At 58.8% G+C, this 26,612-nt stretch overlaps 10 protein-coding genes across 10 annotated transcripts; 4 read left to right on the top strand and 6 right to left on the bottom strand.

Annotated features, from left to right (window-relative positions):
* Positions 1–443: 443 nt before the first annotated feature.
* On the top strand, positions 444–6,660 carry P884DRAFT_304083 (uncharacterized protein; the record flags this gene model as incomplete). Its single annotated transcript, XM_069445074.1, has 6 exons — positions 444–2,249; positions 2,288–2,304; positions 2,342–2,985; positions 3,298–3,314; positions 3,479–3,557; positions 3,601–6,660. The coding sequence occupies 6 exons, from the start codon at positions 444–446 to the stop codon at positions 6,579–6,581; spliced, it is 5,544 nt and encodes a 1,847-aa protein (XP_069301382.1). The 3' UTR covers positions 6,582–6,660.
* Positions 6,661–7,424: 764 nt separating this feature from the next.
* Positions 7,425–8,014, bottom strand: P884DRAFT_252974 (uncharacterized protein). Its single transcript, XM_069440757.1, has one exon. The coding sequence runs from the start codon at positions 7,978–7,980 to the stop codon at positions 7,732–7,734; it is 249 nt and encodes an 82-aa protein (XP_069301383.1). The 5' UTR covers positions 7,981–8,014; the 3' UTR covers positions 7,425–7,731.
* Positions 8,015–8,188: 174 nt separating this feature from the next.
* P884DRAFT_252975 (beta-lactamase-like protein) lies at positions 8,189–10,584 on the top strand. Its single transcript, XM_069440758.1, has 2 exons — positions 8,189–9,746; positions 9,795–10,584. Exons 1-2 carry the CDS (start codon positions 8,384–8,386, stop codon positions 10,325–10,327), a joined length of 1,896 nt encoding a protein of 631 aa, XP_069301384.1. The 5' UTR covers positions 8,189–8,383; the 3' UTR covers positions 10,328–10,584.
* Positions 10,585–10,805: 221 nt separating this feature from the next.
* P884DRAFT_252976 (uncharacterized protein) lies at positions 10,806–11,769 on the bottom strand. The gene has a single exon (XM_069440759.1). The coding sequence runs from the start codon at positions 11,639–11,641 to the stop codon at positions 11,198–11,200; it is 444 nt and encodes a 147-aa protein (XP_069301385.1). The 5' UTR covers positions 11,642–11,769; the 3' UTR covers positions 10,806–11,197.
* Positions 11,639–11,929, bottom strand: P884DRAFT_165247 (uncharacterized protein; the record flags this gene model as incomplete). Its single annotated transcript, XM_069437275.1, has 1 exon — positions 11,639–11,929. A coding segment is annotated over one exon (291 nt), but the record flags the coding sequence as incomplete, so codon positions are not given.
* Positions 11,930–13,468: 1,539 nt separating this feature from the next.
* On the bottom strand, positions 13,469–15,946 carry P884DRAFT_190007 (kinase-like domain-containing protein; the record flags this gene model as incomplete). The annotated part of the gene is made up of 6 exons (XM_069437482.1): positions 13,469–13,732; positions 13,788–13,875; positions 13,935–14,397; positions 14,450–14,797; positions 14,877–14,958; positions 15,017–15,946. 6 exons carry the CDS (start codon positions 15,944–15,946, stop codon positions 13,469–13,471), a joined length of 2,175 nt encoding a protein of 724 aa, XP_069301387.1.
* A 1,267-nt stretch (positions 15,947–17,213) lies between these two features.
* Positions 17,214–17,598, top strand: P884DRAFT_252980 (uncharacterized protein). Its single transcript, XM_069440760.1, has one exon. It carries the CDS (start codon positions 17,274–17,276, stop codon positions 17,490–17,492), a length of 219 nt encoding a protein of 72 aa, XP_069301388.1. The 5' UTR covers positions 17,214–17,273; the 3' UTR covers positions 17,493–17,598.
* Positions 17,599–19,021: 1,423 nt separating this feature from the next.
* P884DRAFT_288459 (Tricarboxylate/iron carrier) lies at positions 19,022–20,957 on the bottom strand. Its single transcript, XM_069443952.1, has 3 exons — positions 20,664–20,957; positions 20,255–20,483; positions 19,022–20,176 (listed from the first exon to the last, which is right to left on the bottom strand). Exons 1-3 carry the CDS (start codon positions 20,765–20,767, stop codon positions 19,424–19,426), a joined length of 1,086 nt encoding a protein of 361 aa, XP_069301389.1. The 5' UTR covers positions 20,768–20,957; the 3' UTR covers positions 19,022–19,423.
* A 476-nt stretch (positions 20,958–21,433) lies between these two features.
* P884DRAFT_720 (uncharacterized protein) lies at positions 21,434–23,425 on the top strand. Its single transcript, XM_069446045.1, has 2 exons — positions 21,434–22,269; positions 22,442–23,425. Exons 1-2 carry the CDS (start codon positions 21,700–21,702, stop codon positions 23,327–23,329), a joined length of 1,458 nt encoding a protein of 485 aa, XP_069301390.1. The 5' UTR covers positions 21,434–21,699; the 3' UTR covers positions 23,330–23,425.
* An 806-nt stretch (positions 23,426–24,231) lies between these two features.
* On the bottom strand, positions 24,232–25,886 carry P884DRAFT_677 (uncharacterized protein). Its single transcript, XM_069446016.1, has 6 exons — positions 25,644–25,886; positions 25,443–25,461; positions 25,185–25,346; positions 25,032–25,121; positions 24,930–24,966; positions 24,232–24,871 (listed from the first exon to the last, which is right to left on the bottom strand). Exons 1-6 carry the CDS (start codon positions 25,659–25,661, stop codon positions 24,313–24,315), a joined length of 885 nt encoding a protein of 294 aa, XP_069301391.1. The 5' UTR covers positions 25,662–25,886; the 3' UTR covers positions 24,232–24,312.
* Positions 25,887–26,612: the final 726 nt, after the last annotated feature.

Consider the following 26,612-nt stretch of genomic DNA (forward strand, 5'->3'; position numbering starts at 1 on the left):
AAAAATAAAAATAAAAATAAAAATAAAAATAAAAATAAAAATAAAAATAAAAATAAAAATAAAAATAAATTAAAAATAAAAATAAATTAAAAATAAAATAAAATAAAAAATTATTAGTAGTGATTCGAAGCGTGCCTGACCTAGGTACTTACTTCACCTTACACAGTCCTGCGTATGTACATACATTATTACAAGTAGCCCGTTACCTGATATCTAGCCCATCAAGCAACCCACCGCAGGCCGCCTATTCACCGCCCGGCAGAAAAAGTCCCAGTCGCCTATCCATCCCAAAAATTTCGGCCGTGGTTCGCCATTGTAAATGCCCTCTGGCCCTCTGGCAGGCCCCGCCATCACGACTTGCGATTCGCAGGAACCAGCCGCCTTGAATTGACGGTGCACAATCCGTTGCACTGCCAATTTCCTTTCCAACAAGAAAGGACAAGATGGCGCCTTCTCACAAACGCAAGACCATTCCCGACGACGACTTTATCCACACCATCTCGGACAATGACGAGCCCGAGATCCTCGAGGACGAGGATGAGGTAGTGGCTGCTGCGATGAGGCCGTCCAAAAAGGCCAAGACCTCCACCAACACGGCCGACGCTGGCAGCAGGAACAAGAAGGACAAGACGAAGAAGAAAAAGAAGAATAAAAAGGGAGAGAAGGGTGCTCAGGATGGCGAAGACGCACAAGACAATGACGAAGAAGAAGAGACCGGTCTCTGGGGCGCCAACGACGCCGACGACGGGGCGATGAACTCGGACTTTGAGTTCACCCTCGGCGACGGCGACGGGGTGAACGCGTTCGAGGGCGAGTTCGAGGGCTGGGGGTTCGAAGGAGCCAAGAAGGGGATTGAGGGCGGCGCCGCCGGGCAGGAGGGCAAGGCCGGGGTCGACCTGGACGAAATCATCCGGAGGAGGAGGGAAAAGAAGAAGAATACGAAGGGGAAGGGGAAGGGAGAGGACTCCAAGGAGGACCAGGAGGACCAGGAGGACGGAGAGGATGCCGAGGTCGAGGATATGGGGGAGGTGGATCTAGACGACGAGGTGTTGGCCGATGATGCGTTCGGGATGGGGGTTGGTTCGGACGCGGAGGAAGAAGAAGAAGAAGAAGAGAAGGATGGAGAGCGGGGTGGTAAGGAGAGGGAGGACGACGAGGGAGAGGAAGAAGGAAAAGAAGAAGGGGAGGGGAAGAACAGGAACGGAGAGGCCGAGGATGGAGAGGATGCCGCGTCGGATGATGATTCGGTTGCTACGCCCGTACCACATCCCGATGACGAGGGGTCAGACGACGACGATGACGATGACGACGAAGAGGATGCCGAGGAGGAGGCGAAGCGGAAAGAGTTCTTCGCCGCGCCAGAGGAGACAGAAAAGGCCACCAATAAGGGTGGACCGTCCTCTTTCCAGAGCATGTCGCTCTCGCGACCCATCCTCAGGGGTCTCACGTCTGTCGGCTTCACGAAACCGACTCCTATCCAGGCCAAGACGATACCGATCGCCCTTATGGGCAAGGACGTCGTCGGTGGTGCTGTCACCGGTTCCGGCAAGACGGCTGCATTTATTGTGCCTATCCTGGAGCGTCTCCTGTACCGACCCAAGAAGGTGCCGACGACGAGGGTCGTCATCTTGACGCCCACCCGCGAGCTCGCGATCCAGTGCCACTCGGTGGCGACAAAACTGGCAAGCCACACCGACATCAAGTTCTGTCTTGCGGTCGGTGGTCTCAGCCTGAAGGTCCAGGAGGGCGAGCTCCGTCTGAGACCAGACGTGGTAATAGCCACTCCGGGCCGCTTCATCGACCACATGCGAAACTCAGCCAGCTTTGCTGTTGAGACGGTCGAGATTCTGGTGCTTGATGAAGCCGACAGAATGCTCGAGGACGGTTTCGCAGACGAGCTGAACGAGATTCTCACGACTCTCCCGAAGTCGCGCCAGACGATGCTATTCTCCGCCACCATGACCTCGACAGTCGACAAGCTCATTCGGGTCGGCCTCAACAAGCCTGCTCGGATCATGGTGGACTCGCAGAAGCAGACGGCCGGCACCCTCACGCAAGAGTTCGTGCGGTTGCGGCCCGGGCGGGAAGAGAAGCGCATGGGGTACTTGATACATATCTGCAAGACCCTGTACACCGAAAGGGTCATCATCTTCTTCAGACAGAAGAAGATTGCCCACCGGACGCGGATCATCTTTGGACTCCTGGGGCTCTCGAGTGGGGAGCTGCACGGAAGCATGAACCAGGCCCAGGTACGAACTCTTTTTCCTTTTTTTTTTTTTTTTTTTAGGTGCCGCTTTCCAGATTGTAAGACTAATGGTTGTTCTCTTTAGCGTATTGCCAGTGTCGAGGCCTTCAGGGACGGCAAGGTAAATTTTCTCCTCGCCACCGACCTGGCGTCTCGTGGTTTGGACATCAAGGGCATCGACACCGTCATCAACTACGAAGCGCCGCAGTCCTTGGAAATCTATGTCCATCGTGTAGGCCGTACGGCTCGTGCTGGCCGTAGCGGCGTTGCCCTGACGCTGGCAGCGGAACCAGACCGCAAAGTGGTGAAGGCGGCTGTCAAGGCCGGGAAAGCACAAGGCGCCAAGATCATTAGTCGAGTGATCGACCCAGCAGAAGCGGACAAGTGGCAGGCGCAAGTGGACGAGATGGATGAGGAGATTGAAGAGATTCTTCGCGAGGAGAAGGAGGAGAAGCAGCTCGCACAGATGGAGATGCAGGTCAAGAAGGGCGAGAATCTGATCAAGTACGAGGAGGAGATCCATTCGCGGCCAAAACGGACATGGTTCGAGTCACAGGAGGCCAAGAAGAAGGCCAAGGAGCTCGGGCGGGCTGAACTCAACGGCATCAGGGAGGCGTTGAAGAAGAAGGGGGGAGGCAAGCTCAGCAACAAGGACAAGAAGAAGCTCGATGCCAAGGCGGAGAGGACCGAGAAGAAGTCGACCGGGTGGAAGAAGGGGCGAGCGGAGAGAGACGGAAAAGGTGCGGTATTAAACCTGAAGAAGATTCGCAAGCCCAAGGCGAAGAAGGGGCCGGTTGGGCGGAAGGGGAGAAAATAGCTGTCGGTGATATCCGGATTAATGCATTGTTGATTTTGTCTTGTGCTGATGTTGGTCCATGGTCGAGTTTCAATCAGCCATGCCTCTGAGCGTGAGAAAAGGGTAGTTGACTCCGTAGTGGATGAGACCCCTGTTGCGGTCTCCTTCCGCCGCTAAATGCTGGAGCGGCATGCTGTGGATACCTTATTGCGCATTACGGACTAGTTACGTGCATTCCATACTGTAATCCGTACAGCACGTTACGTCCAGATAGTAAGGCAGCCAACTTGAAAAGAGGCAATTGCCGGCTAGACCCAGCTCATCTTTCCAAACATGGCATTCTAAACCTTGTTATCGGCATCGAAGTTTCCTCTTGCAGTCTGGCTTTGGAGCCATTCTCTGGGTATTAGAGCCTGCCAAAGATAATCCAGCATCAGGCACAAGGCACCTCGGTACCGAAGTGGGAGCTCTGGAAGCCACCACCCACACTTAGCTCATCCGCCAAGGTTCCCTCCCGTCAGTGACTGATCGCAAAACACAAAACACCATATCTCGTCAGCTCACGACGACTACGGCACAAACAAAACAGCGATACAGCTTCCTTGCGGGAACTACGTGATTAGGACTCCAACCAAGCAAAGCACCCTGGCTCCCTCGAAACTACCGCCGCCAGTTCGACCCAAACGCCTCGCACTCCCCCCGCGCCCTCTGCTGCACTCCCGCCCACACCCTCGAGCCTCACTGCTCCGCTACCTCGTCCCGCCGTCCCTCCGCGCCCGCTACCGGGAGCGCCTCCTCCGCTTTCACCTCGACACTCTCTCGAGTTACAAGGACCGCCTGCAGAGCCGCATATACAGGTTCCTTGTCGAGAGACAGCGCAAGAGGCGGCACAGGAAGAGCATTGGTGGTGCTGGCGCTGCTGGGGTCAGCAGCAGCAGCCGGATTGTGGAACTGGTGAGGCGGCAGCTGCTGGGGCAGGGTCGAAGGCTTCTGTTACGCGGGGCGCTGCCGCCGACGCCGCCGCCACCACCACCACCGTGGTCGTCGTCGTCGTCGTCTTTTTCATCATCTCCTCCTCCTCCTTCTTCTGCTGTTGCTGCTTCAGGGCGCGGCACGGCGGAGCACGCGCGTGCGTATGCGCCAGTAGAAGGAGAGCCACACGGTGAGGCAGGGGGCGGTGCTACGGCGGCGCCGCACCGTGCAGGTAAGATGCAGAATCAGTATGGCGGCGGGTACGGCGGGCCCAGGTACGGGTACGGGCCGTACGGGACGGGCTCGGGCTCGGGCTCGGGCAGCCCGGCGCCCGAGCGCGGATCGAGGCGGAAGAGGCTGGTCGCGGTGGCCGGGAGCGTGTACCGCGCCGGAGTGGCGGCCGCGAGCGAGCTCAAGGAGCAGTACAGCAACACGCGGGCGCGCGGGGTGGACATGACGGGGGCGCAGGTGTCGATTCCGGGCGCGTTCCCGAACGTATCGATTGTCGCCAAGGGGGATGAGCAGATGGTGCTCTTTCCGACGTACGCCAAGAAGCATGTCAGAGGGCTCGGCGGCGGCCGAGACGGACCGCGGCCTGGCCAGTACGGGATGAGCGAGGAGGAGTACTGGAAGCTGGAGTGGTCGAGAGCGGAGGACGAGAAGGCCGTGGTCGACGTCGACGTCAGGGGGTGGATATACATGCCCAACAAGGGGCCGATGACACGACGGAACCGTATGCTGGTTGCGCTCGCGAGGAGGCTGAGCGGGATCCCGGCGCCCACAGTTCAATCGGATGAGGAGGTGACCGAGGAGCAGAGGATAGCGCGGGAAGCTCAAGAAATCGAGAAGCGAGGACAGGGCGAGAAGGAGGTTGCGAACAGGGGAGGGTACAGCGAACCCCCCGGTGGTTCCAAGGGGAACAACCAGGCTTCTGCTGCGTCGCCATCGGCGTCGCCCAGCTTGCCCGCGAGAACGCCCACCGCGCCACAATTGGACATGACGGAGCAAGAGCTCGCGGTTGCCAACGCGAACCTCATGGCACGCCTGGGGCCGTTCATGACCACGCCGTTGGTCCAAGTACCAATCACCATGTTCTTCTACAACGGGGAGCAGTCACGGTCGCATACAGTAACGACAGACGATTCGGGGCACTTCAACGTCCGGGTGCCCCTCGAGTTTGTCCCAACAGCGGTCAGAGTCATAGCGCACGAGAACCTCTCAACCATCCGGCCCATCGAGGTTACCGGCCAGAAGGGGATCAGTCTGATCAGCGACATCGACGACACGATCAAACAGTCCAATATCTCGATGGGCGCCCGAGAGATTTTCAGGAACGCGCTCGTGCGCGACCTGGCGGATTTGACTGTCGACGGGGTCGAGGAATGGTACAACAAGATGCACGATATGGGCGTCAAGTTGCACTACTGCTCAAACAGCCCGTGGCAGCTGTACCCGGTTCTGGCGACGTTCCTTCACACGGCCGGACTGCCGCAGGGCTCCATGCATTTAAAGCACTATAGCGGCATGCTGCAAGGGATATTCGAGCCCGTTGCGGAGAGAAAGAAGGGCACACTGGAGGCCATCATCAGGGACTTTCCAGAAAGAAGGTTCCTTCTCGTTGGCGACAGCGGCGAGGCGGATCTTGAGGTCTATACCGAGCTTGCCGTGGCCAATCCTGGCCGCATCTTGGCCATCTTCATCCGCGACGTCACCACTCCTGCGCAGACGGGATTCTTTGATTCCTCATTCAGCGTGAATCCGGGACAGCGGAGCATACAAGGTAACGCCAAAGCCATGCCGGGCGCCCGCTCGGTCGGCGATCAGTCCGAAAGGAAACCACCAGTGCCTCCTCCTCCTCCTCCTCCTCCTCCTCCTCGAATGACGGCTTCGCCGGCTAATCCGGGACCTATCATGGGAAACCTGATCGACTTTGGCGAGCCGGATCCTATTGTTAGCACTGCAGCGACCGAGAGGCTCTCTGGAAGAGAACATAACCGGGACGCGTTGGGACCTGATGTGCCGAGCTCAGACGTTGCCCGCCGAAAACCACCACCTCCGCTGCCCGTCAAACCTGCGGCCTTGCGGAGCACCCCATCGGATAGCAGCAGCACCAACAGTCAGAGAGCCACTTCTGCCGAAACTGGAGGCGGTCATCGCTTGCCTGCTCGTCCACGGACCTCTGCGGGCACGCCTCCTCCCAACACTTCAAAGCCAACCCCTCCACCGCCTCCTCCTCGACGCCGCCGCGGCACTGCCCCGGCGATGCGGCAGCCACGCAGTACGGGCGACGACCACGTCCCAGACGTACCCGATACAGAGTCTCTCTCTTCAATGCCAGGCGGATATCCTGCCGGCGTTGCAGATTCAGCGACTCCTCCCAACGGCGCGGCTGCCGCCGCAGCTGTCAACAAGAAGGTGGACTTGTGGCTGATGCGGTTGGCGAGGGCACACCAGACGCTGGACGCGCAGGGGGTGAAGCTGTATACATGGCGAAGAGGCCAGGACGTGATTGCCGAGGCGGAGGGTCTTGTGCGGGAGGCGCTGAGGAACATGGACCACGGCAGCTAGCAGCTGCGCGTCGACGCGAGACAGGGAAAAAGGAGGTAATATGGGGGCTATAGGATCAAGTACTGTGTAGGGAAAGGGTGTGGGTGTGGGAGTGGACTACGTGAGAGTAGATATCTCCTATTCAGGATACTTTGGCTGGGAGGCTACACAGGGTCATTCCCTGCTTGTATGAGTCACGAATCAGCGCCGTTTTAGTTAAGCATGGTGTACGGATTATACAACACAAGCTCAGCTTGCTGCTGCTTACCGACTTTGCAAGAACAGAGAATTGTCGTGGGCAACCATCAAGGAACGAGTGGCGTATATACGGATTACACTCAGTACCCTAACCCTGCTCGTCACCGCCTGCCGTATTGAGGACTGTACTTTTTTATAAGCGGAGGTATTAAACAATATAATTGGTAGGGCCGCGGCTGCCGCAATTAGCCAGCAGAAAAGAAAAAAAAGTCGGGCGCGTTTTCGACCGCTAACAGAGGCCCATCGAATTCAAGCAATGGGCGAGATAACTACATGAATAGATAAATCACAATACATGCTTTCTGTACTTCGGTGCACCACAACCTTGGAGGATTCCGTTACTCTGGGGCGGCGGACCGAGGTTAAGTTTAATTGAGTCACCGGTTGCAATCCGGCGCACAAACGACCGAGCGAGACCTATGAAAGCGAAGCCGGTCATCGGACGGTTTGATGACGGCGCGGCGTGCGGAGGCGCCGGCTTCAAAGGAAACCTCGCATAAATGTATGCAGCAGCAAAGCGCGTGCGGGTCCCGTCCAAAGTCAGCAAACTCCAGCGCGCACTCGGCGACGAGAATTCTTCTTCTGCCCGCTGCTTCCGTTCGTTCGCCCGCCTCGAGGCAAAAGCCACGCCGGCGCAGCCCCAGCGATCGAGCGCCAGTCCGGTCTTCAAGGGCGACTCGCCGTTCCGCCATCTCACCCCGCGCCCCGTCAGAAACGCGCGGCACAATCGATACACGGGCACGCCGCGCTATATCCTCGCCCCCGCCGTCGCCCCTCGCGCTGGCCAGCGCGCTCACGCGGCCATCACGGTCCTCCCTCCGCCAAGCGGCATGTTGTCCTACGTCCAGATCGTGAGCACGCCGACGGCGGACACGCCCGGGGCGTGCCTCATGCTGCACTTCGACAACCGCCGCTACCTCTTCGGCCGCATCGCCGAGGGCACCCAGCGCAACATGGTCCAGCGCAAGGTGTCGCTCGCCAAGATCCACGACATCTTCCTCACCGGCCGCGTCGACTGGGAGACCGCCGGCGGCCTGCTCGGCATGATCCTCACCATCGCCGACCTCAAGGCCGCCTCCATCGCCGACGTCGAAGCCCTCAACGAGAAGCTCCGCAGCCAGGGCAAGAAGGACAACAAGTCGGTCTCCGCCCACCTGAACATACACGGCGGCAAGAACCTGGTCCATCTCCTGGCCACCGCCCGCCGCTTCATCCTCAGAAAGGCCCTCCCCGTCCAACCCCGGGAGCTGCGGCACGACCCCCGCGCCGACACGGCCAAGAAGGACGAGCCCGATTACGAGGACGAGAACATCAGGGTCTGGTCCATCCCGCTGTCCAAGGAGAGGGAGGAGGAGGAGAAGGAGGAGGAGGAGGAGGGAGAGGAGGAGGAGAAGCCGGCGGTCCGGGTCCGAGTCCGGGTCCGGGCCCGCTCCGGGCCGAGCTCGCCCAAGAAGCGGAAGCTGAGCGAGTCCGAGTCCGAGTCCTCGGAGCCGCAGGTGCGGGAGGAGGGCCCGACGAGCACGGAGGAGGCCGATCAGAACATCCGGGAGGCCGTCGTCAAGGACATGTTTGCGTCCAAGTGGAAGCTCGATACCCTGCGCGAGATGAGGCTCGCAGACGTCCAGCTGCCCGCGAAGATCTTCATCAGGAACGAGCAGGGCCACATCGAGCCCTACGAGGGCCCTCCCCCCTCCGAAGCCCCCGACACCAAGGTCCTCGTGCGGCTCCCCTGGCCGGCCGCCCAGGTCGAGCAGCTGCCCCCCACGGAGCCGTCCCGGCAGTCCATGTGCTACGTTGTCAAGTGCCACTCCCGACGGGGCAAGTTCGACGTCCAGGCCGCGACGAAGCTCGGCGTCGCCAAGCAGGACTTCAAGAAGCTCACCTCGGGCGAGACCGTGACCGGCAAGGACGGAGCCGTCGTCACCCCGGACATGGTCCTGGGGCCGCCCATCGAGGGTCAAGGGTTTGCCGTGGTCGACCTGCCGTCCGAGGACCTCGTCGGGGACCTGCTCAGCCGCCCAGAGTGGTCGAACCCGGAGATCATGAAAGGCGTCGGCGCCATGTTCTGGATCCTCTCCTCCGGCGTCACCCTGGAGAAGGACCAACGGCTGGCGCAGTTCGTCCGGGCACGCTCCGGAATCAGGCACATCGTGCTCAGCAGCTCGCTGTGCCCCAACGTCCCGGCACTCGAGTCCCCCGCGGGACAGCTCATCAAGATGAACTGCATCGACCGGGACAGGTTTCCGCTCCCCGCCTTCGACTTCAACCCGACCGCCACGCTCGGCGAAGACCTGCAGGCCGTCGCCGAGGTCGGCCGTCCCGGCCTGAAGTTCCAGCTCGCCCCGAAGTCGACGTTCCTCACCGACGCCGTCGTGCCGCCGATGGATACCAAGAAACCCCTGTGGGAGCTGGGGTCGTATTCGCCGCAGGTGCCGGGGCTCGCGGACGCCGCCCGCAAGGCCATCTCGGACCCGGCCTTCGGCGCCGAGGTCGACAGGTCGCAGCAGGACCTGCCGAGCCCGCAGACCGAGATCATCCCGCTCGGCACCGGGTCGGCCATGCCGTCCAAGTATCGCAACGTGTCGGCCACGCTGATCCGGGTGCCCGGCTGGGGCAGCTACCTCCTCGACTGCGGCGAGAACACGCTCGGCCAGCTCCGGCGCTCCCTGGGCCACCAGGGCGCCGACGAGGTCCTGCGGGACCTCCGCGCCATCTACATCAGCCACGTCCACGCCGACCACCACCTCGGCACCGTCAGCGTCATCGCCCGCTGGCGCGAGGTCGTCCCGGAGGAGGAAGGCAGCAAGCTGGCCCTCATCGCGACCCAGAAGTACCAGGACTTTGTCCGCGAGTTCCACGAGGTGCAGGATCTCGGCCTCGACCGCATCGTCCCCGTCGTCCTGCGCTGCGCCGGCCGCCCGCTGCCGGGCCGGCACGCCGAGCCGCCCGCCGTCCCGGACGAGGACGCCCGGGCGGCCCGGCTGCCCCGGGTCGAGGCGTGCTTCGTCGACCACTGCTACGAGGCCACCGCCGCCGTCCTCACCTTCCCGGACACGGGCCTCAAGCTGGCCTACTCGGGCGACTGCCGGCCGTCGCGGCCCTTCGCCGAGCTCGCCCGCGGCGCCCACCTGCTCGTCCACGAGTGCACCTTCGAGGACGAGCTGGCCGGCGACGCCGCCGCCAAGAAGCACTCGACCCTCTCCGAGGCCCTCGAGGTCGGCCGCCGGATGGAGGCCCGCCGCATCCTGCTCACCCACTTCTCGCAGCGCTACCCCAAGCTGCCCGTCGTCGACGAGGAGGCGCTCCTCCTCCGCAACTCGACCGACGGCGGCGGCAACGGCAGCGGTGGCCAGAAGAAGCGCGACGTCGAGGTCCTCTTCGCCTTTGACATGATGCGCGTCCGCCTGGGCGAGTTCAAGCAGGCCAAGCAGTTCCTGCCCGCCCTTAGGGAGCTGCTGAAGGTGGAGGAGCGCATGGGCGGCGGCGACGACGATGGCGGCGATGTATGATTATTGATGATGGTGGTGAAGTTGAGTGAGGGAGTGAGAGAGAGAGAGAGAGAGAGAGAGAGAAGGAATTGGAGGGGGTCATCAAGCTTGTACGATAGTGGTGGGAGCTGCATTGCGGATGGATATATGGAGAGGCACTAGAGGTGCTTGTCATGGCTTTGCTTGACACATCTATGTACTTGGGACTTAAGTGGCTTGGTCCGTCATATATATAGCCTGGCGACATGAGGGAAAATAAATAAAACATATACATTCACATATATGTACATACATACATATATACCTGATTCTCTGTATGCATCCTATGTATGTACAACCTCAGCCTGCTCGCCTTGTTCACGGACGGGCAAACTGGGCGAGTATGGTTGGATACAAACACTAATATCTACGATTGCGTTGAAGAGTCCTCCCATCTGGCAGACTATTGCAATGTGTGCTGACCGGTTAGTAGGAAGTTGCACATCTTCACAAATCAATTCTCGGAGGAGATACTAGACATGGTGTCCGCTACTAGTCCCTAGCCACCCCCCAAGAAGGCGGCGAGGGAGCGAGCTATCACGTATGTCTGGACGAAAAGCAGCCAGACATTAATGGAGCAAATTGGGGGATCATGGGAACAGCCAAGTCACCTACCTACCTTCGTTCCTGTTTCACGGCACAGCTGCCCGAGGGCGGACGTTGAGTTCCCTCCAAATCCGCTTTTCTTCTCCCTGCGTAACCATCCATCTAGTTCACGTCAGGGTTTCATACACCACCAAGTCTAGGTCTCGGCAGCGCGGGTGGCCCGTTAGTCGAGCGCACACTAGATGCGGAAGTAAGTCTCCCCAGGTCGTCTCCGCGAACCGCTGGCTTGCCCGGCGGCCATGGTGTTTATCCGTGCATGCCCGCTCTGCCCTGCTGATACCAAAACTTGCGAGGGGGGATATATTCACCGGTTGATTGGTCGTCGTCTTCGATGGAAGGAGAGGCCGGCGGAGATAAATCAACGGCGAACAGGTTGTTGTCCTCCCCCCGCCTTACATCGTCCTGGGACGGCGAGGGTGCCCGGTTGCCGGTATCGCCCAACCCGATATTGACGGGGTAAGAGTTGTTGTGGTAGCGGTGGTCATGTTGAAGCTTGACGTGCGGAATCGGCACGCCACGCACAAACTTGGTCCCCGCCGGTAACCCACCCCGATGTCTGCTCTGGCCCCTCTCCCTATCATGGTGCGGCCCGGCCTCCGTCCCCTCCTTCCTCTTCTCAACCTTCCTCGCACGCATCCGCCGCCTCACTTCTCTCACCTCCTCAGCTAGCGCATCACTCTGGGCCTTCATCTTCGCTTCCTCCCGAGGCCCCCTCAGCCGCAGCCACGCATCCACGAGCCTCAACAGCCTCGGCTGCTTTCCCCTGGCCCTCCCCGAGGCATTCGCCCGCAACGCCACCAGCACCTCCCCCTTGCCCCCCACGACAGCCAGCACACACGCCGGACACCGGCTCTCGGCCTTCTCGAGCACGCGCCCTTCACACCAGCCGACACCCCCGGCCACGAAGTGCTCTTCCCACTCGCCGCGCCCCAGAAACAAGCCCGCAATGCCGCTCAGGACCCCAGCCAGCGTTCCCATCCTCTCTCTGTGCCCTTCCCCTTCCCATCTCCTCTTCCCCTTAATCTCCCCCTCCACAACAGGAAGTAGAGGAGGAGGAGGAGGAGGAGGAGGAGGAGAAGAAGAAGGAATGTAACCATCAGCAGAGACAGGGCCGACTCCCTTCGCACCCAGACGGTTAACCCACGCCCTCAGGACATCGCACCGCACGCCGACCTCGACCTTGACCAGGCGCAGACAGAAGCGCGCCAGGTCGACGTCAAGCCCGGCGTGCGCCGGACAGAGAGCCCCGTATTCCTGCTCCTCCTGCTCCGCCTGCTCCTCCTCCTCTCCCCACTGCTGCCGGCTTCCGTCGCCGCGGTCGCCGCAGTTATCGCCGCCTGCGTTGCGAGTCTCACGGAGGGCGCGGGCCAGCCGGGACAGGACCCCGGCTGCTACCGGGGTCCGGGGTGAAAGGGGGGGCCGGGGTTCCGGGAAGAGGAGGAAGGAGGCAAACTGGAGGAGGGCCGGGCGCGGGAGGCGAGAGAGAGGGTCGCGGATGGCGTGGTCTGAATTGGAGGACGGGGCTGCTGGGAGAGGAGGCGGCATGGTTTCTTGCATGGTCCTCCGTCCCGTCGGCAACCTACCTGCTCAGCGGCGGAGGTGGGTGTCGTCTGGTCGGGTCTGACTTGACGGATGGATAGAGAGGTCACGTTGCTGCCGGACCTGAGAAGGCCGCCCCTCCGAACGAAAGATAAATAGTCAAGGTAACGGACCGTGGAGTGGCGCCAAAAAACGAAGCCATATATAGCATCTCTGGCACAAAGAGCCTTCATGACGTTGTCGGCGCCTCCTTCAACAGCCAGAGAGATTCCGGAGAATCTTTCCTTCTGAGACAGAACCCGGAATACGAATAAAAAGCCGTGAGATGAACAATGTTCTGTTGCTACTGACCGTACAGAATTCAACAGACAATGCCTTGGTTTTGGAGGAGCCTGAGTGCCAAGTTAGTAACAGAACAAAGGGGTACTGGGGGGGTTGGGGGGAGAAACCTTGAACAAGACAAGCCATCTGCCTCCCGCCCCTTCCCGGCATTCACTACGGCCAGGGAAAATAAGGACAAGACCCTACTCTAAGAAGAGAGAAGCTTCGGGTCCCATGGGTGCGTGCCGCCATGCAAACAATATCGATCATCGCATTCGAGCCAGTGCCGGGTGTCACGCCTATATATACGTCCGGCCCTCGCTTGCTGTTCGCCCTGGGTATGATGACGGCCACGTTTCTATCAGAGTCGAATCAACGCCCCTTCGCCCCCGCGCCCCCCCAACCCGATTCATTATGATGCCCTGCCCAACGAAACGCGAATTGTGATGGATAATATAATACTGAAACCTCTCTTCCTATCCCTTCCATCCCATATTTGCAGCCCCACCAGGAGCGAATATGTGGTGACACCGTAAAAAGGGGGAAAATCATAAACCGAACTTGAGGGAGACATGCCATCGTCATTTTCCCCCGCTTCGCTGGTACAGCATGGTGGGCTGTTCCGCAGAGATCATTTGCCGTTTGTTGCATCTGATTTCACCTCCTCACCGACCTCTCGTCTACGCCCGACGGACCCAGCGTAGTCCCGGACAGCTCCCGCTCCCGCTGCTCCCGCAGTTTCAATTTCTCGGCACGGATTCGCGCCGCTTCGGTTCCGTCGTCGGGATGCGCAACTTCGCGGAACCAGGGGTGCGCCAGAGCTTGTTTCGCGGTGATGCGCCGGGCGGGGTCGTAGACAAAGATCTTCTGGAGGAGATCTAAGAACAGTTGCAGAAACCTGGTAGTTGGGGGGATAATATCCTACCAAACATGTTAGCGGCTCACGATCACGACAGATGCGAGAGAGGACACCAACCGGCAGCCGCTTCATGGCCTTGACGAATCTTCTAGATGCGCGCGTCGTCTCGGGCAGAGGATAGTCCAGTTTGAGACGCTTGAAATACCTAGCATCCGTTAATCTCCGTGAACAAACGGGGAGCACTAGTGGGTGGTTGGCACGCACTTGGCTGCGGGGTTCCCGCCGTTCCTCGTCATCCTGTTGACCTGCTGGACGAGCGCTGGGTCGATCCGGGCGTCGACGACGGCCTCCATCATCGCCAGATGCTCGAGGTTATCGTGCGTCTGAAACAGGGCGTCGCCGGTGTAGAACTCGACTAGAATGCAGCCGATGCTCCAGATGTCGCAAGGGAAAGACCATCCCAGCCCCAGGATGATTTCGGGCGCCCGGTAATGGCGGGTAGACACGACTGATGAGTGATATTCGTCCTGAAAAGTGGCCGAGCCGAAGTCGATCAACCGAATCTCGGTGTCGAGCAGCACCTTTCTTTGGGTAGCCTGCCGGTTGCTGTTGTTGGTGCTGGCCGACGGGATCTTCCTGTTGTACGTAAACGTCTGGTACTCGTTGTTGCAGAGAAGGATGTTCTCCGGCTTCAGGTCCGTGTGGATCAGGTTGAGATCATGGAGAACTGGCCAAGGTCAGCACGCGTTTCCCAAGAGGTCTGGGAAGAGTTTCCTTACAGGCAACGCTGGTCAACAGCTGGCGGGCAAAGTTCTGGATCTGACTGTTCGGGAAGGGCACGAAATTGTTGCTCTTCAAAAAGTCGAACACACTCTGGCCGAGCAGATCCATAACAATGCAGATGTGCCCGCGGTAGTCGAAACAGTCTCGGAAGTGAATGCACCGGTTCCGGTTCTCCTCATCATTCGCTCGAAGCGTTTCGAGCACTCGGAGTTCGATTTTGCTGGCTTCGCGGTACTTCTGTACAGACCGGATGATTTTGATGGCGACGAACTTGTTGGTGACCTTGTCCTTGGCTTGCACGACCTTGCCAAACGTGCCTTGCCCGAGCAGCTTGACCATTTTGTCTGTTAAGGGAGAGGTCTATCAGTCTCTGGATTCTAGGGGTGGCTAGGCGGCGTTGAAAACGGCCGAGGGGTGACTTACACCTATCGGTCAGATCGTTATCTGGGACCACGATATAGTGGCCGTCGTCATCGTCGACGCGGACGTTCTTGGCATTGGGAGGCTAGGTGGTAGTCAGCGGCCTGTCACTGGCAAAGGGGTCCCGGGACCGGGCTACTCACATCCGGGATAACCTTGATGTGCACGTCGCGAGCCTTCTTGGGAGGGAAGGGAGGCGGTCGATAGTGTGCGAGGGCATCAACACATCCCGCGGCCTCGCGACGCCTGGCCTCATTGGCGATCTGCTGACGGGTCGTTCTCTTTCGCCTCTGGCTTGCTGGTGAATCGTACTCATACTGGCCGTTCTGGCCATTCGACGAAAGCGAGCCAAGCGAGGTCGCTGCCGTGGTGTGGATGGCCGAGTTTGTCCGGTCGCTCGCGACAGTGGACTTGCTTGGGGTATGGGAGCCGATGGCAGCACTATGGTGCACGGGATCGTAGGGCGTCGGCTCATCGTCCCGTTTCCGCTTCTTGGCCGAGGAGCCGGGTGCACCATTGGAAGCGGCGTGCTGCCGGCCGTTTGTCAGCGCCTGCGAAGCGGCTGCGACCGCATCCGGCTGCTCTGGCTCGGGCGTGTCCTCGATGACGATGATCTCCTTGGGTAAACCATTTTTGTAAAAGGCCTTCCAGTCGGGCTCTCTCGATCGCCTTCTTTTGCGGGGTGGTTGTGGCTCTGCCCGAGGCTGGGCCGCTGGAGCCGCTGGCATGGTCGTGTAGAGGTGGTCGAGTCGGGAATCACCATCAGCCGGTTCGTGCGGAGCTAGTCTCGCGTGGTCGGGCGGCCCTGCGGCTACTCCATTTCCCGGCGTGTGGCTCGCAGCGGATGAGTAGCCCGGAGATGGGTAGGCCAGGCGGCTGGCAGGAGGAAGGATTGGATTCGGTGGGCGGTACGCAGACGAATTTGATTGCGGGTACGCCTGGTGCTGGGGCTGGGGCTGGTGCTGGTGCTGGTGCTGGTGCTGGTGTTGGTGTTGGTGCTGGTGATGGGAATAGCGGAAATGGTGCGGGTTGTAGTGAGGCAGCGTTGCCGTTGCAGTCGTCGGCGTCGACATTATCGCTCTCTGGGTTGACCCGCGGGGGGCAGTGGTCGTGGGGACCGGAAGCAATGGTGGAAAATGTGGAAGGGGAAAGAGGACTCGGGACGCGGAGGTGGTCGCTGGCTCGATAAACGACTAGCCCCAGCGAATCTGACTGGTGAATGACGGCGCCGGGGGAACTATCCGTCTCGTCTCGAATTGGGATTCGTCTCTCCGTCCCGCTCTAGGGAGCCTGGGCGTGATGCTCAGTTTAGGGTGCTAACAACACCGTGTCGACGGAGGATTCGGCATTTGTTCTACAAAGGCCCGAGTCGAGGTTTTGTCCTTCTAGAGACAGGATCTCGTCCGGGGGCGAGAAAGGGGAGAAAAATGAAGCAAAGCGTCAATGTCACGAAGCTGGAACTTGGCCCGGCCCAAGGCCCTCTCTCGCTGGAGGGAGGCAAGCAGGGCCCAAATCGAACGCTCTCAGTGGGTGGTCTGTGTGCTCTCTGGGGCTGGGCTGCGACGCTGCGTTGTGCGTGGCAGAGCCTGGCAGGACCTGACGAAACCAAAACCGGATTTCCACTGTGGCCGCCGAGGGTTAGGTGACTGCCTAAGGCTGCTACGGTCTGCACTACTCGTATAACTAGCGAGGGAGGTACCGAGCATGTTTCGCTCGGCGGCGCCGTCAGGGAGCCAGGTTTCGCTCAAGTTTCTAGTGTAATCTTAAAGAGCATTTCAAAACCACTTTGCGCAAATGTTGAGAATGGGAAATGCATTAATTTCGGGCGGTATCATGGGATCCGATGGAAGACGATTTTGTCCCCGAAAATGGGAGCCTCCGAGGGGTGCTATACAGGGTACTTCAGCAGCCGAATCGCCGCTTTCGCCCGCGTTCTCGGTCTTCTAGGTAGGGCAGGCAGATAGGGTACTTGAGGTTGATGCGTGAAAACCCATGTATTTACGTGTATGTATGAGCGCCTGGCACCGTGCTCCAGCTTGGCCTGATGACGGCGGCTGACCGCCAAAGTCGTGTTCTAACTATCACGACTGATTGCGCGCGAGATCATTTCACATCATTTCACATCCCCTTTAAGCGTAGTACACTAAGGGCCACCGGTGGCCCTGTTTCTTCGCAGCCCCCAACAGCGCGGCGTTCGATCCAGCGGAGGAAGCGCCACTGGAAGATCGTGGTGGGCCCTTCCAGGTTTCGCTACGATGCGGGGCTTCTCTGGACATCCCCAAACAGTGCGACATGGGCCGAGTGAATCTTGCGTGCCTCGTAGGCCAGCAACTCGAATCAGTCCTTGCTCCGCTTTTCATGTCTTCCGGGGAAACCCGTCGATGAGAAAACAGTCCACAAATGGGACTGATGGTTGCTGCCAAAGTCGTTTGTCGGGTGATCTGTCTGCTATCGACTGCACCTCGCATGCGGGCCATGCTACGAGACCTTGACGGTGATTGTTACACAGTAGATCTGTTGACTCTCCTCTTTTCCTCAGCGGGCCCAAGCCAAGTTGTGGGAGGTCGGCAAACCACCGAATCCACACCACCTCACGAATCAATTGCGACACCACAGTAGGCAAACCCAGGCTTGAATTCCCTGCCACCGCGCGACAGTATCTTGTTGCCAGCCACACGAGTTAAACATTTCATCTGACATATCGCGGATCGGAGGACTGAGCCTATTGTTGATCTTGCGCAGAAGTAGCCAGATTTCCTGCGCATTTGCAATCCTTTAAAGGAGCACCGTACATTAGTGTACCGAGAGGCACACTAATCAGCAGGATGAAAACTAGACTAGATCCGATACGCTAAACAAGGGGCTGTGGGAATTAATATCCGCGCAGAAGATGCTACCATGAGCGGCTCCTGTGCATGGATGCCTTGACCGATTGCCCTTGATGAGGGGTCTGCTCCCCTCCCGAAAACACGGGATATGGCAAAGTCCAAGCAAAGCACCATAAACTCTAATATGTACATAATTGCCAAAATGCTATCTTGCTCTAGGAGCCTACTGTGAATTCACCGTCATTGGCGTTCATGCTATCTGGCGGCCGCCGCTGCAGCCGCTGCAGCAAGCAAGCGCTGTTGCTACTGTCCCACGGATAAACCCTCGCTGCGTGGTTAGTAGCGAGAGCAAGTGATCTACGGTGCATGCTGGTAAATACGTACCTTTCACACAAACATCCATCGCCGAATGTACTGTACATACATACTGGGTACTTCGAGCAAACACTACAGTGCAGAACAGTTCAGCGCGTTTAAAATGTGAACGAAACAAAACGGGCAGATAACTACCTCTTGAGGATGAGCGCTTGATGCCTCGTAGTTTTTCCAAGTCACGGTCCTCCCTTACGCTACAGCAGTCGACATAATCGACGCTTACAGGACTTGGACTACGAAGCACGTGCACGCCGGTTGTACTGGTAGGCTTACCCTGGGCACTCCTCTCTCCCTTTGGCAGGCGGGCAGCTTCGGCCAGACGCAGTCCTGTTCCTACCCGGCATGGAAAGCAAAGCATGAGTCGCAAGGGATAAAGAGTATCGGAGGAAGGTGTTTGAGGAACTCCATGTAAGGTAGGTAAGGTACTCTGTAGGTAGTGCTGGAAACTGACCCGGCGCGTGATGACCTCATCTTGGCCTGCGCCTGCACATCCGACCGCCCGAGGAAAGCGAGCCGTATGGACCACCTTGCATCGTCCCTTCCAGTTGTAACAGCAATCATGGCCGGGAGCTCGGGGGCACCAGTACCACTCAACTAAACCCTTTTGTTCTCTTCGCCTGCGGAATGTCCCATTTGCTACCCCTAGTACTCGTTGTTGTGACCACCATTACAAACCACCTTTCAGCCGGTGGGACTTTTGTACGCAGAGGAGGGAGTCGAATGCGCAGTTCAACTTTTTCTGGAATAAAAAAGGGGCGCGACGTGCAACCTCAGCGACCGCAAATCTGGCAAGCAGGATTTTTGGTCATCTCGCTCCCAGCCGTGGCTTAAATGCGTCCGAGTTGAATGCCTGCGCTTCGAAAGCCTCCACATCCTCACTCGGCTCTGACAGCTTCGCCCCACCCCCCCCCCAAAAAAAAAGAAAAAGAAAAAAAACTCAGAGGACCCTGAGAAGCTGTTTCACTAGGATGGTTATCACACGGAACCCGGTTCAGTATCGAGGTCGAAGCTGGGTGTGACCAGGAGCTCCTAAAAGACTCGGGTTTGAAGCACGAGGTTCGCTGATTTTGACTTCCGTCTCTGGCCGTTTAGGACCCGCCTTCTCCTGATGATCCAACCAGACAGCACCAATCCTTCTCTATCATCTGAACTACACTTAAGAAAACAAAAACACCCTTGACCCAAAACCATTCCGGACTCAAACTCCTAAGCTATGCCAAGCAGAGCGCCGTGCCAGGCTGTGTGCGGCAGGAGGATTGTAACCCAGCTATCCAGGCGAGCATGACAACTGCCCCATGAGCCTCCAGACTGCAAGCAGAACTCGAGACTCGCCAGTGGTCCGGCAGTCTAAATGCCCCGATTGAACTCTACCAACCCGCCTTCCCCACCGCGGCCATGGAACTCCTCCTCCAGGCTCTCGGCCTTCAGTCGCTGACGCTGCGGGAAGGCGGCCAAGGCGAGCGGCAGTACGGCATAGCTGGTGGCCAGGATCAGGCCCAGGTTGACGGGAAGAGTGTAGCGCGGGTTCTTGCGCAACCAGGCGGTTCGCTGCAGGCGTACCAGCACCAGCGGCGGGATCACCATGATGGGTGAGCTGTTGAACACGCGGCTGGCCGCCGTCTCGGCGACGGCGATCGTGGCGGCTTTCTTGCTCTTGCCCAAGCTCTTTTCCGCGGCGCCGTCATTGTTGCCTTGAGATTTCTCCGACGTTGTCATGGTTGCTGGCACCGCTGCGTTGCCCGTCTGCAGCGCGTCGCCATTTTCGATTGCTTCTTGCGGTTTCGGCCTGACAGGGAATACATCAATACCCGTGCGCATCTCCTCGCTACGCATGAGGAAGACGTTGAGGGCACCCGCGCTGGCGACCGCGGCGAAGGGCACCAGGCGCGAGAGGATAAGGCGGGTCGAGGGAGAGAGGCTCTTGAGGCGCGGCACAAGGCTGTTGAGGCCGACGGCGACGGAGCAGGAAGCGGTGACGGCGAGGAAGTAGGACTGGGCGATCTTGGACCAGGAGAGGGGCGAGGACTTATTCGAATTGGAGTAGTTGATGGCAACGTTGAGCGACTGGTTGGCGACTTGCCAGGCTATCGTTCCGCGGTTCTATGCATAGCGGTGGCCGTCAGCGAATGGTGAGAGGTGAGGGAAAGGCAGGAGAGACAGAGGGGTTCAGAAACGTACTCCAAGACCCGGGGTCAGCATTCCCGCCGTCACGACCAAGTTGGAAAGCACAAAACACGACATGCGAAAGGGCAGGAAGACCGGCTCGCCCGTGTCCGGATGCAGTGTCGAGTCGACAATCTTCTTGGCCCGCCATAGCTCGGGCGTCATGGACGGTATTTGCCCCTGCTTGTACGCGATCAAGGCATTCTTGGCTTGTTCGAGGCCGGCTCTGCCGACGAAGAGGGTCCTGGCAGCGAGAAGGTCAGCGAACTGTCCGGGACTTGAGTTCCTCTTCCAATGGCCCCCATGCGCCCCAGAAAGCGACCTCCTATCCGGCGTTTGCGCAGAGACTGGCGGGGGGTACCAAGCAGGAGGATACACACCGGGCGCATCTACCCCTCCTCTCACACCCATTGAATGTTCTCACCTCGGATCCGTGATGCCAGCAGTATGTCTGACACGTCCCCAGTACGTGCTGAGGTCGTACTGTGACTCGGGAAGCGGCCGGTTACCGGGAAGGGAGGCAGACATGTTGGTGATGACGATCCTCGTCCTCTGCGATATCGCACACAAGGATAGAACAGAAACGAAGTAAAGCAAGCGGGATAGCGAGCGTTAAGGGAAGGGAACGGAAAGGTAGCGCAAAGCGCTTGTGGTCACCTCGCGCCGACGACCCGTTTCTAGCCGCTGACAACCCACTTGCTGCAATGCCCACCGAGCCTCAAAACGAAGGAAAGCGGTGAACCGATAACGAATCTTCAAAAATCGAGATGGCGGCCCCGAAAACTGACTCCGACGTCGGTGGGTCACAGGGGTCTTGATAGCGGGTGCGGGGCACCCATGGCCCCCTGCCGTGAGCGAGAGACAGGGGCCGCCCGGTTGCCCCGCTTACAGCCGGTCGGAACCTCTGAACCGGAGGCTGGGCAGACATTGGGACATCCGATACCCCGATTTTAGAAGAATCCCAATGGAAGCAGTGTCACGCCAGGGACATTTGCTCTAATTGATACATACACAAGGGCCCTGCTCTGTCTTCCTCCACCACCGATGACGTCGGGCCAGGGGCTGCTGCGGCGGCTACCCTTCTCTGCATCGACGACGCCCTTCCAGGCCTTGGCGTACCTGTTGGGCATATCGCTCTTCAGCATCGCGTTTCTCGTCTTCCTCAACAGTAGCGTCTCGTTCGTCATCACCGACCTGATCGGCGTCAAGGATGGCGTCGGCGACATTGTGGGCACCCTCGGCTTCGTCGACGAGGTCGTTGCCCTCGTGGCGTGTCCCATCTGGGGTCTAATCTCGGACCGGCTGGGCGTGCGATACGTCGCGGTGCTCGGATACACCGTCATTGGGCTCTCCCTGTTTCTCTTTGTCCAGGCGCGCAATGTCTATCCGCAGTTGTTGCTGGCCAGGATATTCTTTGCCGTGGGCGCGACCGCAGCGTAAGCATCCTGGGAGCGGAGAGTATGTATATATATGTGTATTCAGTGCGCGGTGCTGATGCACGTACGGTCTGTAGAGCAACCATGGTTACTGCCATCCTCCCTTCGTTGACCGACGAGACCGACGCAGCAGCGGGACGAGAGTGCGAGTCATCCGTGTCGAGAGGTAGATCGAGTGTCGCGCTCTCGGTCGATTCCGAGGCGACCATCACACCCGAACGCTTCCGGAACAGCGGCGACCACCCTCCCTCGGACGAGGGGGAACCGGCCACGGATTCTCAAAGCACGGGCAAGCCATCAGCACTTGCAGGCTATGTTGGGCTCTTCACCGGCTGCGGCGCCCTTGTCGCGCTGTCGTTATTCCTCCCTTTGCCGGCCCGGTTTAGCCGCATCGATGGCGTCACTCTCGCGGACGCCGTGAGATACAGTTTCTACGTCGTCGGCCTCGTTGCCGTCATGGTCTCCATTTTCGTCTTCTTTGGTCTACGCGGCCTAAGAGGTGAAGAAGCCAAGGGATTCCGGATGCTGTTCGGCTTGAAACGGTCGGCTGCTCACGGCCCGACCTCCTCCACTAGCTCAACCGCCCTCGGAAATGTAAGTCCAAGAGGGAGAGAAGAAGAAGAAAAAGAAGAAGAAGAAGAAGAAGAAGAAGAAGAAGAAGAAGAAGAAGAAGAAGAAGAAGAAGAACGACGGCCCGGCCCTTCTCCTTGACCCACACCCTTTCGGAGGAAATCAACTGACTAACCTCCTTGCCAAAAACTGATAGAAGCCGCTCCCCTACCGCCACCTCCTCCTCCGCGCCCTGCACCTCGGCGTCACCGACGCGGACGTCACGCTCGGCTATCTCGGAGGCTTCGTCGCGCGCGCCTCGACCGTCGCCATCTCGCTCTTCGTGCCGCTCTACGTCAACACCTACTTCATCGGCCGCGGCTTCTGCCAGGGCGCCTCGCCCACCGACCCTTCCCCCGAGCTGAAGAGGGAGTGCCGCCAGGCCTACGTGCTCGCGTCCATCCTGACCGGCGTCGCCCAGCTCGTGGGCCTGATCTGTGCGCCGCTGTTTGGGTACCTTTCCTCTCGCAGAGGCGCCGCGGAAAGGCCCCACTGGCCTCTTGTGGCCGCGGCCGTGTTTGGCATCCTCGGCTATGTCGCGTTTCCCATGCTGAGGAGCCCAGAATTCAAGGATGTCAGGGGGCGTGGCGGGAGTCCGGTGGTGTTCCTGCTCGCGGCCTTTCTCGGGGTGAGCCAGATTGGAGCGATCGTGTGCAGCTTGGGGTCGTTGGGCAAAGGGGTGTTAAAGGTAGAGGTGGCGAACGTATTGGTACGGCCGGACGGCGATCAGGAGACATTAGCGGAAGAAGCTACGGCTGGCGAAGACGGTGATGCCACCGCGCCGTTGCTGGACAATCCGCCCTCGCCGCCCCAAGACACCGTTTCACGCGTGAGCTTGAAGGGGTCGGTTGCCGGGGTGTATTCGTGGTTTGGGGGCGCCGCTATTCTGCTGCTGACCAAGCTCGGAGGGTACCTCTTCGACTCGTGGTCCACGGGCGCGCCGTTTTATCTGATGGCCATGTTCAACGGCCTGCTGCTGCTGGCGTGTCTCGGTATTGATTTCGCGCGAGCTGTCCGCGCTAGGAGGAGGAGGCTCACCCTCTAGCTAGTCCCGATGACTTGTAGCAGTCAGGTCTGGACAGAATGCCGTGTGTGTTAAATTAATACCGTGACGTGCAGCGCTACCCGCCGCGTTGTTACGCTGCGAGGACCAAGAGTCTCGGGCGACTAACCTTTGCTGATGTATATATAATAAACCGCTTCCTCGGGTCGAGCCCAGTGCCCGAACCATCATCTCTCACTCTTCGTATTGCAAGGTCTGGATAGTAGGAATAACTAAGCACGAACGCTTTCTACGTCGGTTGCGGACCACGTCGGTGAGGGATGAATCCCTTTCTTCGAGACCCACGATAGGTACTTCGGTAGTCTGGATCTTATTGGGTTCAAACATCATGGAGAGTCCAAGCTGCTCTACCCCTCCCCTCTTCCCCAACGGTAGCTGTCAACCAACGTTTCCAATGTTGCGCCGTCAAGCGGGACCCAAGCTCTAGACTAACGGCATGGACGATCGTACCCATCTCTAAACACAAATATGTCGGTGTTGACACTCACAAGCCAGTCGCACACCGGCATTCGAAGCACTTGCTTCATCGGAACTGCCAAGCTTAGAACGGCGGAAGGTGAAAGCTGTAGATCAGCCGGCTTTATCAGTACAGTACATGGATAACCAGATATGGCGACCGGGGAAGCTCCGCGGCAATCCCTCCTCACCTCCTCCAGCGGCCAACAAAATTGTCAGGAACGCACGTTGAGGCAATTCTGTGAGAAACCAAACGGCCAGCCTTCGTTTGAAGAGGAAAAGAAACTTTCATTGTTTTTTTTTTTTTTTGGGAGAAGTATCGTGAACCATTGGTTTAACCTTTCCTGACGCGGTAAGGTATTGCTCCAGAAGACCAGGTGTGATCCGCGGCCAATGCACATGCCGATTCCCGCCAATCCCATATCCTTCATTGCCCCGTTGAATCCGCAATCCCAGGGAACAAGAACAAGTGGCCGGTTCCCGCGGAGTTGTTCAAGGTTTGTGCGAATTTAGTTGCCGCCCAAGCTGGGGAAGGCAGTTTCGTCGTTGGTGTCGATCGGCGCGGCGTCCTGGGCGCGACCACCGCGGCCGCTGCGGGGAGCACCACCACGGCCACGGCCACGACCACCATCGCCACGGGCACCGCCACGGCCACCACGGCCGCCACGGGGGCGCTCAGGCTCCTTGTAGCGGTTATCGATCTCAATGTACTGCTTGGCCTTGCGCTCACGCTCGCGCTTGGTCTTGCCGCCGGTGCCCGGGACGTAGTCCTCGTTCTCATCCCTCTTGAGGGGAGTGAAATCCTTCCACTTAGAGTCATTGACGCCCTCGTTGGGCTTGCGCACCCGCAGCTCGGCATCAACCTTCTTCTCTTCGAGCTGGGCGAGGTATTGGTCGTAGGTCATCTGCTTCTCCTCGGGACCCTCCTCCTTGGTTTCGGCCTCGCCACCTTCCTCGTCAGCCTTCTTCTCGGACTCGGCGATTTCGGCGCCGGCCTTCTCATCCTTCAGCTCGGACTCGCCCTCGGCGGCGCCCCAGGACTTCTCAGCCTGCTTTTCAGAGTTGCTGCTGCGGAGACTGTTAACAAGCGGGTGACCAAGAACAGAGTCATGAATAGGAAACTTACTGAGGAGCGCTCCTGTAGGGCCGACGATCACCGCGCTCTACACATTCGGCATTAGTTTCGAGTTCGCGACCTTTGGCCGATGTACGAAATATGATGACTGACCACGGAAGCCGCCACGGCGACCGCCACGCTGGGGCGCGTCCGTGGGCTTAGCACGGTTGGACTCCCGTCCAGCGTCGCGATCGCGGAAGACTACTCTAGCCGTTAGTATACGCCCACAAGGTTGAAGCCTGCGTAATCCGGTGGATGACGAACCAGCCTCGTTACCGCTGACTTTGGCGCCGCCCCGACGGTTGCCGGAGGTGGCCGGGCCCTTGGAAGGCGGGAGGCCATCCGTGTTGCGCTTAACCGTGTGGGTCGAGGTCTTCTCGACGGGCTTCACGAGAGGGCGGGGCTCGTCCTCCTCGACGTTGTTGCCTGCGGAGAAGTGGGTTAGTATGCGGAACGTTGATGATCGCGTCGGAGCGGGTCTTGAAGCTCGAAGGTTTTCGTCCGGTAGGAGGGAGGACCAACCGAGGAGGTCGTAGAGGTTCTGCGAGCATTGACGAGTCAGTTACTGTGTTCGGGGGATCGCACTTCCTGAGCTACGAGCAGCTATCCCAAGTCGCTGTGTTTGTGCGATTGGCGTAAGGAAGCAAGGCGCGCGCGCAGATCAACCACAAGGCGAAGGTAGGGAAGCTTGCTTCAGCGAGCAAGGCGGGGAGCAAAACGCACCTTGGTGGCGACAGACATCTTGCCGTTGTGGTTTATCGCCCGTCAAGGCGTGTAGATTGGGAAAACCACAAGCTCTAGATGGAGTAAAATGGAGGGGGGAAATCGGTGGGTGAAACGAGCACCTAGCAGGACAAGCCCTGGTTCAGTGCGCTTGTTTGTTTCCGGTGGTGGTCCACGACGGAATTTTCTGCTTCCTCGCCTAGGTCGTGACAGCGGCAGGAATTGGAGCATCTGCCTTGCTTGGACCAATTCGCCCGGAGAGCTGCTGCACGGATCGCTTGCTGCCCCACCACAATGCGCAGGCCGATGTTTTTCCTTTTTGAAATTTCAGTGCGCGGGGTTCTTTTTGTTAGGGCTTCGACTGCCTTGTTGCTTGGGAACCGGCAGAGCGTTGCACCAGGGTCATAACAACCGAGCGAGGGGTAGCATTCAGCTTGCTTTGCCTTTGGTGCGCCCCCCGCTGCGTCGCCGCCGCCGCCGCGACATGGTCAAGCAAGAGCAGCAAAAGTGGCTCCGTTGATGTATGCACTGGACTGGACAATCGAAGACACAACGTTGAGTGGAATCTTGAATGATTACCGAATGATCTCTGTTTGCATCGCCCACGAAAACAATGGTGCCCTTTCGTTGACGGGCGTCATCCCATTTCGTACCTCCGTATCACATAAGCGGTTCATGTTTCTGCCAACTCTATCTATCTCAAAACAGACCGACGTTGATGTTGATTAGTGTCCGAATCTTGAATTGGAAACCAATACCATTGATGTTTGCAGCGTTATGCCCGTATCAAACTCATGCACGTAATCCAGGACCTCACTACTCTGAAATGACGCAATGTAATCCCTAGGCTCCTGAAATCATACGGACCTAGTTCGGCATCTGACGTTGGAACTTGGCTCTCGTCGTCTGGCCTCGTCGCCTTCTTCAGATGTGGAAATACTACGGCCGTTGTTCTTCTGAAGACAGAGA

The sequence above is a fragment of the Thermothelomyces heterothallicus genome (genome assembly GCF_042370625.1).
Source record: "Thermothelomyces heterothallicus CBS 202.75 unplaced genomic scaffold P884_scaffold_1, whole genome shotgun sequence".
Classification (NCBI taxonomy): Eukaryota; Fungi; Ascomycota; class Sordariomycetes; order Sordariales; family Chaetomiaceae; genus Thermothelomyces; species Thermothelomyces heterothallicus.

Coding starts and splice junctions, on each gene's coding strand:
- P884DRAFT_720 (XM_069446045.1), top strand. CDS start 21,700: ATGTATATATATGTGTATTCAGTGCGCGGTGCTGATGCACGTACGGTC. Junction 22,270..22,441: donor GCTCAACCGCCCTCGGAAAT/GTAAGTCCAAGA, acceptor AAAAACTGATAG/AAGCCGCTCCCCTACCGCCA.
- P884DRAFT_288459 (XM_069443952.1), bottom strand. CDS start 20,767: ATGTCTGCCTCCCTTCCCGGTAACCGGCCGCTTCCCGAGTCACAGTAC. Junction 20,484..20,663: donor GCTGGCATCACGGATCCGAG/GTGAGAACATTC, acceptor TCTCGCTGCCAG/GACCCTCTTCGTCGGCAGAG. Junction 20,177..20,254: donor TGCTGACCCCGGGTCTTGGA/GTACGTTTCTGA, acceptor CGCTATGCATAG/AACCGCGGAACGATAGCCTG.
- P884DRAFT_252976 (XM_069440759.1), bottom strand. CDS start 11,641: ATGAAGGCCCAGAGTGATGCGCTAGCTGAGGAGGTGAGAGAAGTGAGG.
- P884DRAFT_252975 (XM_069440758.1), top strand. CDS start 8,384: ATGTTTGCGTCCAAGTGGAAGCTCGATACCCTGCGCGAGATGAGGCTC. Junction 9,747..9,794: donor CGCCGGCCGCCCGCTGCCGG/GCCGGCACGCCG, acceptor ACGCCCGGGCGG/CCCGGCTGCCCCGGGTCGAG.
- P884DRAFT_252974 (XM_069440757.1), bottom strand. CDS start 7,980: ATGTTCAGGTGGGCGGAGACCGACTTGTTGTCCTTCTTGCCCTGGCTG.
- P884DRAFT_252980 (XM_069440760.1), top strand. CDS start 17,274: ATGGGACTGATGGTTGCTGCCAAAGTCGTTTGTCGGGTGATCTGTCTG.
- P884DRAFT_677 (XM_069446016.1), bottom strand. Junction 25,122..25,184: donor AGTCAGCGGTAACGAGGCTG/GTTCGTCATCCA, acceptor CGGCTAGAGTAG/TCTTCCGCGATCGCGACGCT. Junction 24,967..25,031: donor TCGCCGTGGCGGCTTCCGTG/GTCAGTCATCAT, acceptor CCGAATGTGTAG/AGCGCGGTGATCGTCGGCCC.